General features: G+C 42.4%; 1 protein-coding gene across 1 annotated transcript in view; it reads right to left on the reverse strand.

Annotated features, from left to right (window-relative positions):
• Window positions 1–17,405, reverse strand: part of MTHFD1L (methylenetetrahydrofolate dehydrogenase (NADP+ dependent) 1 like) — a 193,336-nt gene that overhangs the window by 57,641 nt on the left and 118,290 nt on the right. Inside the window, exons 22-24 of the mRNA XM_019638958.1 lie at window positions 13,923–13,964; window positions 13,011–13,111; window positions 12,310–12,487 (exon numbers count right to left, since the gene is read on the reverse strand). Of these exons, the coding sequence (XP_019494503.1) occupies window positions 12,310–12,487; window positions 13,011–13,111; window positions 13,923–13,964 (321 nt within the window). The remainder of the gene's footprint in view (window positions 1–12,309; window positions 12,488–13,010; window positions 13,112–13,922; window positions 13,965–17,405) is intronic.

Genomic DNA, 17,405 nt, shown 5'->3' on the forward strand with positions numbered 1-17,405 from the left:
CAGCCTCTGCTGCAGTGGGCTGCCATGCTACTGTGGGTGGCTGGCAGCCAGCGTGAGTGGCTGGCAGCCCCGAGAGATGCCAGGAGCCATTGTGGGCAGCCATCCAATGGCCGGCGACCAATCTGCCTCAGCCAGGAAGAGCGCAATTATAATACCAACATGGGCCAGTGAAGTGACGTCCTCCAAAACTAGACTGAAGAACAAGGGGACAGCAACTTGTCTGTTCCCTTTCCCCGATTCCCCAGTGCTGTTCCCCTCCCCCAATTCCCCAATAGAATCTTTCAAAAAAAGAAAAAAAGAAAAAAGAAAGTTCAGGTAATGATGTGCTGAAGTCAGCAATGAGAGGGGGCTCTTTACATGAACCTTAGACTCACTCATCAGCATAACAAGTTGATGGGCAGTGAAGAGCTTGCTATTGATGCTTCATGTGAGTAAACTAATACGATCTCCTCTGCTGGTCAATAAATGCCTTGCAAAGAGCAGCCCTTTTTAAGAAATAAACTACTCAGAAAACGTCTCAGAGATATAGAGAAAAAACTGAGGGTTGCTAGGTGGGGAGGGGGGTGGGGATGAGGGAGAAGGTGAGGAGATTAGACAGCATAATCTGTAACCACAACATTGCCACGGGGATATGAAACACAGTTTGGGGAATATAATCAATAATGTTGTAAAGATTTGGTAGGGTATCTGATGGATACTTGTCTTATTAGGGAGACCGCTTCATGGACGGTGTAGGTGTCTGACCACTGCAGTGTACACCTGAAGCTGAAGCTGAATAATTTTGTATGTCAACTATAATTATATATATAGTCACGGGATGTGGAGTACAGCATAGAGTCAGTGGAATTGTAACAGCTATATATGATGTCAGAGGGCTCGTAGATTGGGGAAGGGGGGATATCACTTTGTGAGGGGTATAAATGTCTATTACACTGTTTTGTACTCCTGAAACTAATATAAAATAAAGTTAATAGGAAGCTGGAAGATATTTCTAGCACCCCCACAGCAAGTACAATGACCATGCTTTGTTGGGAAAGTCAGTTGTCAGAATATTGTGCTCCCCAGGCAGTGTGATAACGGGTCCTGGGAAACAGGCAGTGTCCCCATTGCACCCTCTGCCTGTACCTCACCCCCACCCTCCCTGGCCATTCCAGCCGTCCATGGGTGCAGCATTACAGCTGGGCGGCTGTTAGGGGGCAGGGGGTGCTAAGAAAGAACATGGCCCCTTCTCATATCTATTTAAGTCACGTAACCTCTCCAACTGTGTTTCCTCGTCCCTGAGATGGGGATGGGAATACTCTACTGTACATCGTTTTACTGCAAGCACAAAAGCAATGCAGAGAAAGTGCGTTGTAAATGTCACTCTATACAAACCGTAAGTAATATTATTATGGAGTGAGGACGATACGAATTATTTTTTCCCTGGAAGTAGAACAAAAATGACAACAAAATATATATTACTACTCATAACACTTAATGAATCGACCGCACTATTTACCAAACTCTATGATTTGAAAATAAAGTCAGTGCGTATAACTTTTCTATCAAGGTAAAAATTAAAGAAGAATTCACATGGGAACAAAGTAATAGCAAATAAAAAATGTGAAGGAATTAGTGCGAGTGGGTATGTGATTGACTTATTATTTGGTTTTAAACATAGAAATATTTTATTTCAAGAAATATGTATTTAATTTTTAATTGTGGTGAAATATGTACCTATTTACCATCTTAATCATTTTTAAGTGTACAGTGCCAGTTCCGTATTGTTAAATACAGTCACGTGGTCATAAAACCAATCTCTAGAATTCTTTCACCTTGGAAAACTGAAATTCTGAAGCCTCAACTCCCCATGTCGCCTCTCCTCGGCCCCTGGCAGCCACCATTTTACTTTCTGTTTCTATCAGTTTGATTATTCCAGGTGCCCTATAAACGGAACCATACAATATTTGTCCTTTTGCATCTGGCTTATTTCACTTAGTGTAAAGTCCTCAAGTTTCATCCATGTTGTAGCATGTGTCTGAATTTCCTTCCATTTTAAAGCTGAATAATTTTTCATCATATGTATTTACCACCTTTTTAAAATCCCTTCATCTGTCAATGGACTCTTGGGTTGTTTCCACCTTTTGGCTATTGTGAATAATGCTGCTGTGAACATAGCCGGACAAATATCTCTTGCAGACCTGGCTTTCAACTCTTTGGGGCATAAGGAAATAGAAATATTCTGTTAACAACTAACCTGTCTTCCTTTCTAATGTTTATCTGAAAGTGTTCTGGGAATTCCTAGCAGGTGCCAGGCTGACTTTGTGAACTGTATAATTGTGGTTTTATTTCCTGTAGGAAAATCGCAACCTCCCACACACGACAGATGACCCAAACAGAAGGCAGTGTCGGAAAGCAGGAAGGGGCGAGTGGCATGAGTCCCAGCCGGAAAGCCTTGTTTCTCCTTCCCCTCAGCGCCCGAGCCGCACGCTTCCTGGCAGACACCGGGACCGACCTGACCCCTGGGCACTTTGCACTTCTGATGCCCAACCCCATCCTCGCAGACCCTGGAGAAGAGGAGGTTGCTCCTGGATTGCCTTCCCATGTGAGGATAGGAGAAAGCACCGTCAGCACCCCGGGCATGTCCGGCAGCCCCGTGCTGAGTAAATCAAGTGCTTCAGCTCAATGTAGCTAGAAATCCTAAGACCGAAGTTCTCTTGGGACTCCTACTACAATTTTTCTTTTTCACTCACATGTATAAGTAAATAAATAAAAGAACATCTTAGCTGACATATCTTTTGGGTTTAATATAAAGACTAAAAACTGCCCTGATCAGGTGGTTCCCATTGCGTATGATGTATTTATATTGTGTCTGCCAGCAAGGAACTTCCTGCTGTTTCTACGTTTGATTCTGGGGAGAAGTGTAATCTTGAAGACAAAAAACAAACAAACAAACAAACAAACAAAACAAAACAGAACCCAAGCTCAGTCTAATCATCTTGATCCGAACTTGATATTCTCTTTGGTAAATGATAGTTTTTTATAAAACAAATAAACTGGTAAAATAAATTATGAGTGTTTATGCATTAATCCTCCCTGGCTTTCCCCTGGCTCCATAAATATTTCCTAATTGATTTATTCACCATATCTTTCATCCTCATATCCCTAATGTCTAGGACAGTGGCTTGCACACAGTAGGCATTTCATAAACATCTGCTGAATGAGTAAATAACTATTATGAGAAGTACTTGCAAGATGTGCAAAGAACTGGTGACAGAGGGGGGACAATGGTACAGTAAACAAGTATGACAATACAGTGCGTGACAAAGGCTCTGCGTAAACATTTTATTAAAGGTGGGAGACCACAGATTGAAGGGGAAGGCATGGAAACCATCAAAAGCTGGCAAGAACATATAAAAGGACTTTGAATCATGTTTGAAGGACATGAAAGATTTTAATAAGCCATGACAGAATAGATTATTCCACACAAAGAGAAAGGCACAAGTTGAGGTGTGAATGGTGGCAAACAAAGCTTGTTCTGGAAATCGAGACTATTCCATTTGTACTATCCACAATTGCTTAATATTAATAAGCTATTTTATGAGGCCTGGCATCTCTACTAGTTTCTTTGATCATTTTTGTAATAACACTGTTACATCTTTACAAAGGATATAACTCTGAACATATCCTACATGAATTCCGTCCCAAACCTCTTAAATGTGTATGTCCAGTGGAAGCTTTCTGCCATGATGGAAACGTTTCCAGTCCAATAGCCACTAACTAGCCTCATGTGGGTATTAAGCAGCTGAAATGTGACTAGTGCAACTGAGGACAGGAGTTCTTCATTTCAGTTCATTTAAATTTAAATAGCTACCTGTGACCAGTGGCACAGCACGGCTCCAGAAAGTAACTATGAGCAATTGATACACTGTTGTGCAGTCTCTTAAGAGTAGGGCACACCATAAACACCATAAATTCAGGTAAGCTGGAGGATGTGGCGGCCTTCATGCTTCAGTATATTCATTTTGTGGCTGTGACAATCCAGGCTCCTAGAAGCTGAGTTATTCGAAGTTAGACAGCATATCCTTCTTGAAAAGGTCTTGGAAAGTCTGCTAGAATTGTTAAATTAAATTATCTAAGACCTGCTTAGATAGTGGAGTAAAACTGATCTACAAATTCCAGAAAAGCGGTTACTTAAATTTTTAAACGATCTTTTTGATGAGAAGAAAATGGACAAAAATAAAGTGAAATAGCACATTAAGTGAAACAGAATAAAAGTTAAAAACGAAGCTGCTGCAATTGAAAAAATAAGGAAGTATGATAATAGAGTGGCATCTCATTTGACTTTGGAGCTCAAGGTCTAGTCAGCAGCCCTGAAAGTCTCCTAGAATACCTGTGAAAACACCACTCAATACTCTTCTATCAACAGCCCACTCTCTCTTACTAAGCCCACAACTGTTCAAGTGTTGGAACACACTGCTGTTTCTTCAGTGGCAACACTGAATAAAAACTACATTGTTCTTTCATTTTTACCAAGGCCACAGAGTGGAATTCATATAAATGAAGTGTTCTTATGCTGCGATATTGGCAAAATGTATTTCAATGCCCATACAATATTTAAAGAAGGATCAGTAACCAAACTTGTAAGTTGAACAGAAATCTCCTGACACACAGAAATGATTTCAGTTCATATTTTATATTTTAAATGAAGCATGCATTTTAAATGATCTACAAGGGCAGTTTGGTAAATAGACTTTCCTGTACTTTAAGTAAAAAAAGGATAGTATGAAACCATCACTGTCCATTTCTACAGGGCCTATACAAGGTACCAGGGTTCATTCTAACGCACCTCAGGGTCACAGGAGCTGTTGTCTGTTGCTACTGAGAACAACAGACCCAATATCTCCGACACAAAGCACATCCTTGGCAGGAAACCAGCACGTCTGAGCTACCAAAGGCACATGTGTTGGCTTCCATGAGCTGGCCCCCGAGTGTCCCTCCCTGTCGGCCACCGATTACCCCTCCCTGCTGGTTTGCTGGCCCTGAGCAACAGGTTCACTCAGGGAACTCCCAGAGAAATCTCACTGTCCTGTTGCAACCAGGGTGTGTGGTGGACATAGCTGGAGTCTGGGAAAGGAAAAAGGGCTCACTGCTGGAAAGCCTGCATTTGTCCACGGGAAATGGTGGCAATATGGAATTCACAAGGGTGGTCTTTCATACTCTCAAACAGAACACTACAGCAACGTCAAAGGAAAGGAATGATAGGAACAGGTGATTTTAATGATCTCTTCTCACCAAGCAAGGGCGAAGAGCTGCCAGTGGCCGGAGCACCCCACTCGGCCTACTAACACGTATGTGTTTTTATGACCTATCTGTTGTTCCTCTCTCTACAAACCTTACTTTAATAAACTCAACGTGTTATAAGAATAATATGAATGAACACGAGATGCCATCTGGGTTTTCCTTTCATGTGTAAGGAGCCCTTGATTTTTACAGGTGGCTCTTTTTCTTGATTGTACAGGAGTCATATTTCTCTCATTGATCCACTGGAGATATGCTTCCAAAGGAAAAAAAAAAACAAAAAAGCTTTTGGCCTGAAAGTCTCACTCAAAGGCCGAGTAAATTACTTTCACGAAAAGAAAAAGACACCATTTTCTGATAAGAAGTGATTACTAAAACAAATATCCAACCTTTCAGATACTGGGGTGACTAGAAGCCTGTCCTGTTTTGAGTGTTTCCCCCCCAAATCCTAAGGTTGTAGTTTTCTCTTCTGAAATGGTCTGTTATCTGTGGTACCTTTAATGATAACATCTGCGATGATATTTAAATAATGTTCCTCAGTGCTTGCTTTTTAGATTGAGAAAACGGATACTGTCCCTACACAAATGGTCTGATGTGATCTGAACTGAAGTGAGAAAAGCTGGGGGCTGGATGGAGTGGTGGTAGAAAGCGGCTGGCTAACATATGCTGGGACACCGACAATTCATTTTACATCCCCTACTCTTTCTCGATTGGTCCACAATTTTAGATGAAATAATGCATTTCTAGAAACTCCCATCATAGTGACATTCCATTTTTCACTGTTAGAAGCAAGCACTTAAACGACATTACAAGAATCCCGTGGCATGCACAAGTGAGACAGATATAGGCCACTGCTTCTTTCTGCTCAGGTGCTATTTCTAGCATCTAGGAAGCAAAGCTGGGGCACGCTTTGCAGGGGCCACAGAGGTGTGAGTAGGCTGCGCTGAGAAAGCGGGGCTGACTCTAACAATAGGGTGAGATCTCCTGAGACGTAGCAAACACAGGTGAGTGAGGCCGACGGCAGGCTCAGGAGTAAGTGATACACTGCGGGCCCAAGAAGAGGTGACAGAGAACTGGGGAGCCAACGCTGAGAAGAACCTATTGCTGACAGGTATCTGCGGCGTGTCTGCAGGAGGTGTGGTGTGGTCAGAGGAGGCGAGGTGGGAAGCAGAATCGGGGGAAGGAGGCCAGCGGAGAAGGGCCGGTGAGGGGCGTGGCGCAGTTCAGGTCGGATGACCGGAGCTCCATCGTAAATGAGAAAGCAGAACAGAAGAGAGTACAGGGAAGGGAACCGGGTTTCTGAATGAGGGACTGAACGAACTGGAAAACGTGAGAGGCAGCTTTCTACAGAACATTCCAACACCCCACTGCACAGAAAGGGGGAAGGAGGGGGCGGCGGGGACAGGCAGCAAGGTCAAGTCTGAGGACGGAGAGCATACAGCCAGAGGCGGGCAGGGCCCCCGGGGAGGAGGCCACAGCACAGGGACACGGGCAAAAAAAAGAGCGCCCCTTCCTCCTTGGAGGATTTCTTTGCAATTACTGTGAAACATATAAGGCATACAGAGACGTGCGTAAAGATGGTTTTAAGTTTTTAAAGTCTATTAGTTGAAACTACACATGCAGTGTGAACGTAATGCCACAGAACTGTGCATTTAAAACTTGTGAAAGTGGGCAATTTCATATTATGTGTGTTTTAATCACAATTAAAAAACACTATGCACACATACATGTAAGTATTTATAGGAACACATTTTTACTTATTTACTTAAACTTTGAGGCTCTGGTTGCAAATACCCAGAGTCCAACTAAAGGATTAACTCTCAAAACCCCACCACCAACTGGTATATGTTGAAGTTTGAATTGTTAAGAAATATAAAATAATTCCCCAACAATCAATCAGTCAACTAAAAACCCCAAAAAACAAAACAAAATAAACCCCAGCCCCGCCGCCAGACCGCTGCCTTAAAGAGACCAGCAAGGAGAACAGCCTCAGAAACCAGGATGTTGGCCGAGGCCCTGGGCTGAGTCCTCCAGGTCTGTTTTGATCTCCCTTCATCCAGACCCCGCTGTGATCAAGAGAATGGCTTCACACAAAGAACAGGAAAGACCGTTTAATAAAAACAAACACTATTCTCTCTTGCTGTCAAGGTTACACCTCAAAATGTTTGCGAGGTTAGAGGAAGGATATGGAAATGGTTTTCAACCTTAACTCCTGATTTAACAAACAATATTCAGACTCTGATTTGCAAGCCGACTTTCAGGGCCACACAACCTCTGCAAAAGCAACCGACTTTTTATTATAGCACCAGTGGAGCTAACTTCTAACGGACAAAGGATGCCAAGTGTCTTGCTTTGGTTTGGTGGTGCCCTTCTTTCAGGGCGCACTAGAAGCCTTGGCTTATAATTCCTGATTTTAACCCCCTTGGACAGGAAACCAGTTCTAGAGTCTGACAAAGTTACCTGAGTTACAAGAGAGTTCTTGTAGGTCAATTCAGGAAGCCTCTCTTTTCCTGGAGTGAACATGAGAGCAGGAAGGGCTAACACTGCCAGCTTCCTACGTACGTACGTTCCAGCATTTTACTCCGAGACATTTCATCTGGTCCTCATGGCAACTAGGTGGAGCTGGTGTTACTATCAGACGCGATGTGACAGATAAGACTCAAGAGACATGAGTTAACTTGCCCAAATTGATATCCATGGCAGGAGGCCTTGTTAATATTTGCACTCAGTTGTGCATAACCCCAAAGCTTTATCCTTTTAACTATAATATGTGACTTCTTCCACCGAATGACCATTTGTAATGGGGTAAGTTCCTCACTTCCTCGGAACTTCTGTTTGTGCATCTATAATGCATACCCAAATAGGACTGGGTGAGATATGCTTGGAATCACGTATGGAAGAGCGATGTTAACTAATAACGTGCAAATGAAGATTAGTTTTTCTTTCTGCTTTACTGTTTTCCAGTGTGCCTGCAGGTATGGAGATATTATATTAGTCAACCATAAAGATATATTTGTCAAAAGTAATAGAAAAGGAAAAGTCACAGAGAAGATGATTTTTGAGGGGGGACTATTAACAGCTTCCTAAAGGAAACTGTGACCATCTGAAAGTTTTGAGAGGGGACGATGTACGGTATTTCAAATTTAAATATGTTAATTCTCACATCATAAACTTCCTATGAACCATGAGGGCACTGCCCCTTACTTCATATTTTTTGAATTGTCATTCTGAATTAATCAACAGCTGCCTCCAGAACCCTAATAAAAAATTGCCTGTTCTTGAATTAGAAGCTACTCTTATAAAAAAAAAATATGCACAATTGTTCTCTAGAGAACGGTGGATATTTAACTCAATTTTCTATAAAGTTTAGCATAGACCCCAGTCAGCAGCACAGCTTGTTTCTTGCTTCCGCTATGGGCTGGTCATCGTCACACAGCCTCCCACCTGCTGCTGTTTGGCCTCAGTGTCTCTGAGGTCAGGTGTTTCTCTCTAGCTGTTCCTCTTTCTAGTGATTGGGATTTTGAGATAAAATGAGTGCCCCCCTCCCTCCCCCCAAAGCAATCATGCCTTGTGCTCCTACACTATTTCAACTTCCTCCAGATGACGGAGCTCAGGTGTCTTTCTTCTGTAACACAAGACCGGGGCAGGGGTGGAGCAGGAAATAAGACGCCATCAATCCTGTATTGAATACATTTCTGGTGGAGTAGAGTCTGGTGGGGGAGGTCCCAAAAGTACACAGAAGCCCAGTTTGCACTGAGGATACAGGCAGCGTTTTATCCCTTCTTTCTTCCGGTGAAGCAATCCCACACTGATCAGGCTGCCAACCACCAAAGGGTTATTCATGGGGGAAAAGAGAAAGGGAGCAGAAAGGGTTTCAAGAAGATCATAACTTAGACCATAGAGGTTCACCAACACTGAATATGCAAGAAATCAAGGGGGAAAAAAGTCTGAGCTCTGTTACTGACGGCACCAACAAATTCAGATTTCTGTGTGGTTACGAGACAAGACTGGAAACGGGCTCATGTTATCTGAAATCGTCTTGCCAGTGTGAGCAACATAGCTACGAGGGAGCCTGTACAAAGCGAGCCAAGCAGCCAGAGATCCTCACGAACTGCCACGCAGCAAGAAGCTGATTATCTCATAAACAATTATGCAGCTCAAATCTAATTTGTGTCGTAAGAAAAGGGAGCAGGGTACGTGGGCACAGGAGGCAAGAATCCTGGCTCTGAGGTCACCTATCAAACTAGGACTGGAGGTCACATTATTATAAGCTTTCCCCTTTCCACAGGAGAGCTGACATTTTAACAGCATTATCTCCATGAAAGATGGGAATTCAGGAAAAAAAAATAAGGTATCAGTGAAAGAAAAAGGGTTCATCTTAGGGTTAGTGCATGTCTGGGACAGCATAACTCAGAAACATTTTTTACTCACTGACCTTTTCTCCTGAGATGGTTTCCTTGAAAAGAGACACACTTTGTGAAATCAGTCAGTAAAAAAAAACCTGCCTTTGCCACTCAGAGTGGGGTGCTTCACGCTCAGATGGCAACGGTCTGAGGCATTGCGAGCAGGCCTGGGACAGGGTTTCCTGAGGGTGGTTTGTGTAAAAGGGCTGAGGGCTGTGCCAGACGCTGCAGACACCCTGGCAAGGCTCACCCGGGCAGCAAGGAGAGGGAGCAATACCAGGTCACTTCCGCCAGCCACCAACATGCCTGACGTGCCCACTGCAGGGCTGTGTCTGACTTATGCTTAACATCTCCAGGGTCAAGGAATGCATAGCGCCTAATCAGAATATTTTTCTTCATGTGGAACCCAAGTCTCCTCCCCCTATTGATCTCTACCACCTTTGTAATCCAGAACATTCTACTCTCTCATTCAGAACATGGCTTTACAACATGACAAACCTGTTCTGGGCTAAGCATCCCAATGCATTCCTGAAGTCCTTCCTTCCATGAATATTTACTGAGTGCCTACAATCTCCCTCATTTGGCATAAATTCCACGTCCGTCACTGTCAAGCTTCCACTTCCGGTGGGTCACTCAGTTATCGCCCCTTTAAGCAGTAAGTCCCTCCAGCCCACCCCTACTTTTGAACACAGTACAGAATTCTCAAGAATAGAGCAGGATGGTGGCTTCTATCATTCTAGATACTCTCCCAGCTCCACCTCTTTCTGGCTATTGGACACCGGGCAAATTATCTGATCTCATTATACTTTAGTTTCCTTATCTGTAAAATGGGGGGCTATCAACAGTTCATCCCCAGGAGGGAGGTCAGGACTACAGAAGTTGTCGGTGCAAAGTGCCCACTATGCCTGGCGCTCACAAAGCCCTTCTCCAGTGGGAGCCTTCACAGTAAGGTCAACAGCACGCTCTTGCTTATAACAACTCTAGACATACGGGTAATGCTGCTCTGCCCTCTCCTCACTCATGCTTTCGGTCTCTGCCATCTGAACAGGAAAGAGGAGTGGTGTTCCTGTCTGTGACATCAGAGAGACAGACCAACAGAGCTGGTGAGGGATGGAGGAATGGGGAAGAGGAAGTCAGTCTGCAACTGAGCACTCTGGCGATCACGGGCTACCGTGGAGGACAAATCCAACAGCCAGAGCTGGAGCCCCAAAATTCAGAGTGCAGATGTGTGCATGGGTGCCAGAATAAGCGGAGGACAAAGGCGAGGTCCTAGGAAGTTCAGATTTTCTTTGTGAACGCTCATTACTTAGGTAAGTTTAAAAATATACTAGACGACCTAGCAACTCCCCTTCTACCGGCAAAGAACTGAAAGCAGAATCTAGAAGACGTGTTCATAGAAGCCTAATTTACCATAGCCAAGAGGTAGGAGCAACCTAAGCGGCCAGCCACAGATGAATGAATAAACAAAATGTGGTATGTGCATGCAATGGAATATTATTCAGCCCTAAAAAGAAAGGAAATCCTGACATATGCAATAACATGGATGAATCTTGACATTATGTTAAGTGAATGCTGTAGACTGAAAATTTAGGTCTCCCTAAAATTCATGTGTTGAAGTTTATTCTGCAAGGTGGGGACTTTGGAAATGATGAGGTCATGAGGGTGGAGCCCTCATGAATGGAGTTAGTACCCGTACAACAGAGACCCTACAGAGATCCCTCACCCTTCCTATCATGTGACGATGCAGTGAGAAGACCCTCACCAGACACTGAACCTGCCAGTGCCTCGATCTTGGACTTCCCAGCCTCCAAAACCGTGAGAAATCAGTTTCTGTTGTTTATAAGCCAGCCAGCCTATGGAGTTCTGCTACAATAGCCCAAAAGAGCTGAGAGAGTGAATAAGCCAGTCACAAAAAGACAAATACTGCATGGTTTTACTTATAGGAGATACTTAGAGTGGTTAAATGCATAGAAACAGAAAGTGGAATGGTGGCTGCCAGGGGCAGAGGGCAGTGGGGATGGGCAGTTGTTGGTCAACGGGGACAGAGTTTCGGTTTTGCAAGATGAAAGGAGCTATAGGGATGGATGGCGGTTGGACAACAATGTGAATGTACTTAATCCTACTGAACTGTACGCCTAAAAATGGTAAAGGTGATCCATTTTGTTGTGTGTATTTTACCACAATTAAAACATTAAAAAAACATACTAGACATAGCTCAAGAAAACCACAATGAGGGAAAACGGCTAACGCAGAAACGGAAAAAGAAAACATAGTCCTGATTTCATAAGCCTTATGCAGTTGCTCAAAAGTCTTGTTTCTGTGCAGACTGAAAGTGTCAGCTGTTGAACGCTAGTTCCCAGAGCCCCTCTTAACTGACGCCTGCTATGTGGAAGTGGGGTACAGCCTTCAAGAGCACAGGCTTTGGGGCAAGGAGCTGGGTTCGGCCCTTGCTAATGGGTCCTGGTCAGGTGGCTGAACCGCTCTCACCTTCAGTTTCCCTCTCTGCCTGTGGGTTGTGAGGACGAAATGGGACAGGACTAGTCATGTAAAGCTCTCGGCGCTGGCCGGACACACAGTTAAGGTGCGAGAAATGCTGACCACCATTATCACTGTTGTGGGATCTTACCTGAACGTCATATAGGAACTGGAAACGACTTCTTTTACTTGCAGCTTCTCTCACAGCCCAAGCCAGGTCCACGGACCCTTTGCCACCAATGGACCAGTGATAGCAGGGAACCGCATCAAAGGCACCAGCCCGCTTCGCAAGCTCACACACTAAGTCAATCTCGGCGCGGGTGTCGGTCCTAGTGATGAAAATGTTTGTGGTTTTTGCATCTGTATTCATTTAGTGATGTTTTTAAAGAAAGACTAACCGTTTATACAGAACTTTGCTCCCTAACACTGAATATATTTTAAACATCAAAAGTGGTTACATCGTGTTTAAATAAATCAGACTTAAAGAAAAGCATGGGAAAAAACCTCCTCTCCAACATGACTCAAATATTTTAAGTTTTATTGAGAAAATTCCATAACATATCCCTTTGATCATCCACAGTCTTTCAGACAGAAATGCTGGGTGGAATTAAAAAAAAAAAAAAGCCAAAGAAATGGTAAGTCGCTATATAGATTTCATTTCCCTAGCAACATTTGAGAACACTTCTGTTGAAATGAAATCAATCCAAACGAACCCAAGCCAACAGAAAGAGCAGAATACTTCTGTATACATTTAGATGAAGCAGAGAAAGGCCAAACATCCTCAAGACACAAATCTAGTTTACAGGGTGGCCCTGTGCTACAACCACATTTAAAGAAGGAGGCTCGACTTACTTGAAGACATTCAGAGCCACGACGACGGGAACCCCAAAAAGCTGAGCGATCTGAATTTGCTTCTGGAGGTTACAGCAGCCGTCTGCCACCAGCTGGATGTTCTGTAAGGAAACCAGACCCCCATGGACCGCCTCCCACCACACCTGCCAAACTAAACTGGGAGGGCCACTGCGGCAGGTTTTGCTTCCATCTTTGCTCATGTTATGGTCTCAGAAGCTATTCAGAAAAACCATAAATCATTTTCCCCCTCAAGAAAGATGGTTGCTGAAGGAGATGGCTCATTTTTTTTCAAAATAATTCCTAAAATTATTCTGAGTCCAATGGCATATTTGGGTCCTGAGCCAGGCAGCTATTTCTGCGGCTAACTAGTGGCCAGGACATAAGCAACGTGCCTACGCCCTGCAGGTTGGTGGACAAGAAGGCATGAGGCCCCTGAAGGGTTGGGAGCGATGTCCTACTACTCCCTGCTCCACCCCTAGTGCCACCTGTAGGAGCTAAGAGGTACTGTTGCCAGTAAATCAAAGCATTTACAGAAAGGAGTCAAGTAACTCTTGCAAGCCATAAAGCCAGTTGTATATCCTCCCAAAGTCAGTTTTTTCCACATCTAAAGAACACATGGGTATGAGCTTTATATTGGTGTCTGTGATGGTGACCGTGAGCTGGGGGTAAGGAACAGCAGATAAAGACCATGTCCAGTATCTCTTAAGTCTGAAGAGTTAACTGAATGGATTATAACCTTACCCCTAACCATTTCCTCTAGGGTTATTAGAAAAGCACTTTTCTAAGAGGCCACTGGTTGAGGACTCCTACGCTGAGTTTGAATTGTAAGCCAGTGGTTAAATGGATGTGAATGATTCTTTTTTTTTTTTTGAATGATTCTTCACTTAAGCCTTTTAAAGCAGTCACTCTTACCTCTTCTGTGTATTCTCTCTTAAGAGGGACACCTGCAGTTACCTGAGATAAGAGACAAAATTAAGAATGATCTCATTAAAATGCTTACTCTAATTGATTAAGATCTGAAAGAAAAACAAATCATAGTCACTTTTTGGGAAGGTACACTCAAAAGCACATTTTGTACTTTAATGCCAGTTTCTCCCTCCCTCCCTCCATTTCTCTTTCGTTTTTGGCCTAGTTTCTCACAACCTGTGAGGTTGGCAGGGCAGTTTAAAGATGAAGAAACTAAAGTTGAGAGAAGGCAGGTAGGTGTCTTGCCCAAGGTTACAGAGCAAGCAAGTGGCAGAATGGGGACTTGAGTGAAACAGGGCTCTGAAACCCCAATTTAGTACCTTTCCACAATCCCACATTCTTGTCTGCTACTGGGTTTAGTGAGAAACACTAGAAAACATCCTGATTCACTGAGGATTTGATGACTCTGTGGAAAAGGGCCTTGAGAATATTCGAAACCCTTTCAAAAGAGGTATCTGTGACAGACAGTTTTTGATACTGTGTGAAAAACATAAAAATGTATTTTCAGATGGGTTTTTCCAGCAGTAGTACAGACTGAAACATGGAGTGAACTTTTCAACTAGAACAACTAAAATCCTACATTAAAAAAAGAACGTGAAGTATTGCTGAGCTTACACACATGCAAAATTCTGTGGAATTGAACATTAGGCAGAAGCAGCAAGAACGGGTTGTATGCAAAACTAAGAAGCAGAAGATCAACTAAACCAAAAGTTGGTTCTTAAAAAGACTTGGCTGTTCCCCTTCCCCAATAAAAGTCTTAAAAAAAAAAAAAGACTAACAAAATTGACAACATTCTGGTAAGATCTTTCTAAAATAGGAATAAAAAAATATAACCATACATGCTATAGGCAGAATTAATAGAATACTATGACCAACTTTACACCAATACATTTAAAAACATAAACTGATAGAGGTGTAACTTTTAGTAAGGCTCATATAAGAAGAAATAGAAAACCTAAACAGTTTTATATTTATTAAAAAAGGAAATCTGTAGTTTAAAATCTACCCCTCACCATTAAATAACAGGCCTAGACAGTGTTAAGGTGAATTCTTCCCATCTTTCAATAAACATTATTTTAATGTTAGAAAATCCCTTCTAGAGCATATAAAAAAGAACGAATCCTTTGTAATTTATTTTATGTGGCTAACATCTCATTCTTAAATACAGATGCAAAGATCTTACTTAAAACATTAGGAAACCAATAAGCAAAATTCAGTCATTCATAAAAAAGATAATATATCCCTAAGTTAGATTTATCCAAGGGATGTAAGGTTCGTCTAATATTTGAAAGTTCAGTAATCTGCAGCATTACTAGATTAAAGAGAAAACTCATATCCTCTCAATAGATGAAGAAACTTATTCATCACCTATTAGTACAAAAACTTGGCAAACTAGGTTTAAAAGGCAATTTCCTTAACCTGATTAAAAAAAAGAAACCAAACATTTACTAAAGGTCTACAGAAAACATCATACTTAGTGATGAACTATTAAAAGCATTTTCTTTCATATCAGGACTAAGAAGAGGATGCCCTCTATCACCATTCCTATTTAATACTATTATACAGTGCATCTAGGAAGACCTGGTAGGTGACAAGAAAAAGTATGAGGACTGGAAAGAAAGAAACAGAACTGTCCTTATTTTCAAATCCGATTGCCCACATAGAACTCTCCCAAGTATCTATAGCTAAATTAGTATCTTTAGTAACAGAATTTTTAAGCCACAGGGATATACAGCATGGTGAGTATGATTAATAATACTTGCAAACTGGAAAGTTGCTAAGAAGACTTGATCTTAAAAGCCCTCATCCTAAGAAAAAAAAGTTTTGTGACTATGTATGGCGAAAAATCTTAACTAGAATTAATTGTGATCATATCAAATCATTATGTTGTACACGTGAAATTAATATAATGTTATGTCAGGCTGGCCGAGTGGCGTGTTGGTTAAGAGTTGGTTTGGGATGCCAGCTCTGAGCAGCAGGGCCCCGGTTCGGATCCCACATGAGGGCCAGTGATGCTGCGCCCTCTACAGCTAAGATGGTGAACAACAGCTTGATCTGGAGCTGGGCTGCCGTGAGTCGCCGGCAACGGCGTAGGCTGCAGTGGGCTCTCATAAGCTACTGTGAATGGCTGGCAGCTGGCGTGAGCTGCCAAGAGCTGCCATGAGCAGCCGTCCAGTGAACAGTGATCTATCTGCCTCGCCCGGGAAGAGCGCAAAGATAATACCAACATGGGCCAGTGAAGCGACGTCCTCCACAACTAGACTGAAGAACAAAAGGACAGCAACTTGTCTGTTCCCCTTCCCCGATTCCCCAATAAAATCTTAAAAAAAAAAATGTTATGTCAATTATACCTCAATAAAAAAAAGAATTTAGAGAGGTCACTGTATAAAAAGCAATATATAAGACGCCTGTTAAACTATTTAAAAATATAAAGTACACAAGAACAAATCTATAAAAGGATGTGGAAGTCTTTTTTGGAATAAACTAAATCTTTATTAAAATACAATTACAAAGACCTACACCAATGAAGAGCTATCCCATGTTCTTACATAGAAAGCTGTCAAATCTCCCCAAATTGATCTATCGATTTAATGCCATTTCAACAAAAATCCTTAAAAATTCCTTAAGAAGCTTTATGAGCTAATTCTAAAATACATACAGAAGTGAAAAGGGCCACTGATAGGCTAGGCATGCACGAAAAACAGAACAGGCTATCAGTGTAGCACAGACACAATTATATATAAATAGATCTGCAACTGAAGCGAGGTCCCAGAAAAAGACCTACACATGTATGGAGAATTGATTTATGACAATGTAGACTTAAAGATCAGCAAGGAGGAGGGAGTATTTCAATAAGTAGTGTTAGGCCAACTGGTTATTAATATAGAAAAAATGAAATTCGGTCTAGTCACTGCAACACACAACCAAAAATCTGTAATAATGGGAGCGATGGTTAATTTTGTGTGTCAAGTTGGGGCATGGGGTCCCCAGATATTTCGTGGAACATTATTTTGAGTGTTTCTGTGGGGGTGTTCTTTGAATTAGAATAACTTTAAATTGGTGGATTCTGAGTAAAGCAGATTGCCCCCCATAATGTGGGTGGGCCGCATCGAATCAGTTGAAATGTCTGATTAGAACACAGAGACTGTGCAGGGGGGGAAAATTCTCCAGCAGGTTGCCTCCATGCTGGGACTGGAACCGGAATATTGATTGGCTCTCCTGAGTCTCCAGCCTGCTGGCCCACTCTGCAGATTTTGGATTTGTCAGCCTCCATAACTGCATGAGCCAATTCCTTATAATAAATATTTTAATGTAAATACACATCCTATTGATTTTGGAGAGCCCTCGTTAAGACAATGGATTTAAAGAACTAATTGTAAAATGAATATGTGGCTCCAAAAGTATAACAGAACGTTAGTTCTTATATTG

The sequence above is a fragment of the Hipposideros armiger genome, unplaced genomic scaffold (assembly GCF_001890085.2).
Source record: "Hipposideros armiger isolate ML-2016 unplaced genomic scaffold, ASM189008v1 scaffold_41, whole genome shotgun sequence".
Taxonomy (NCBI): domain Eukaryota; kingdom Metazoa; phylum Chordata; class Mammalia; order Chiroptera; family Hipposideridae; genus Hipposideros; species Hipposideros armiger.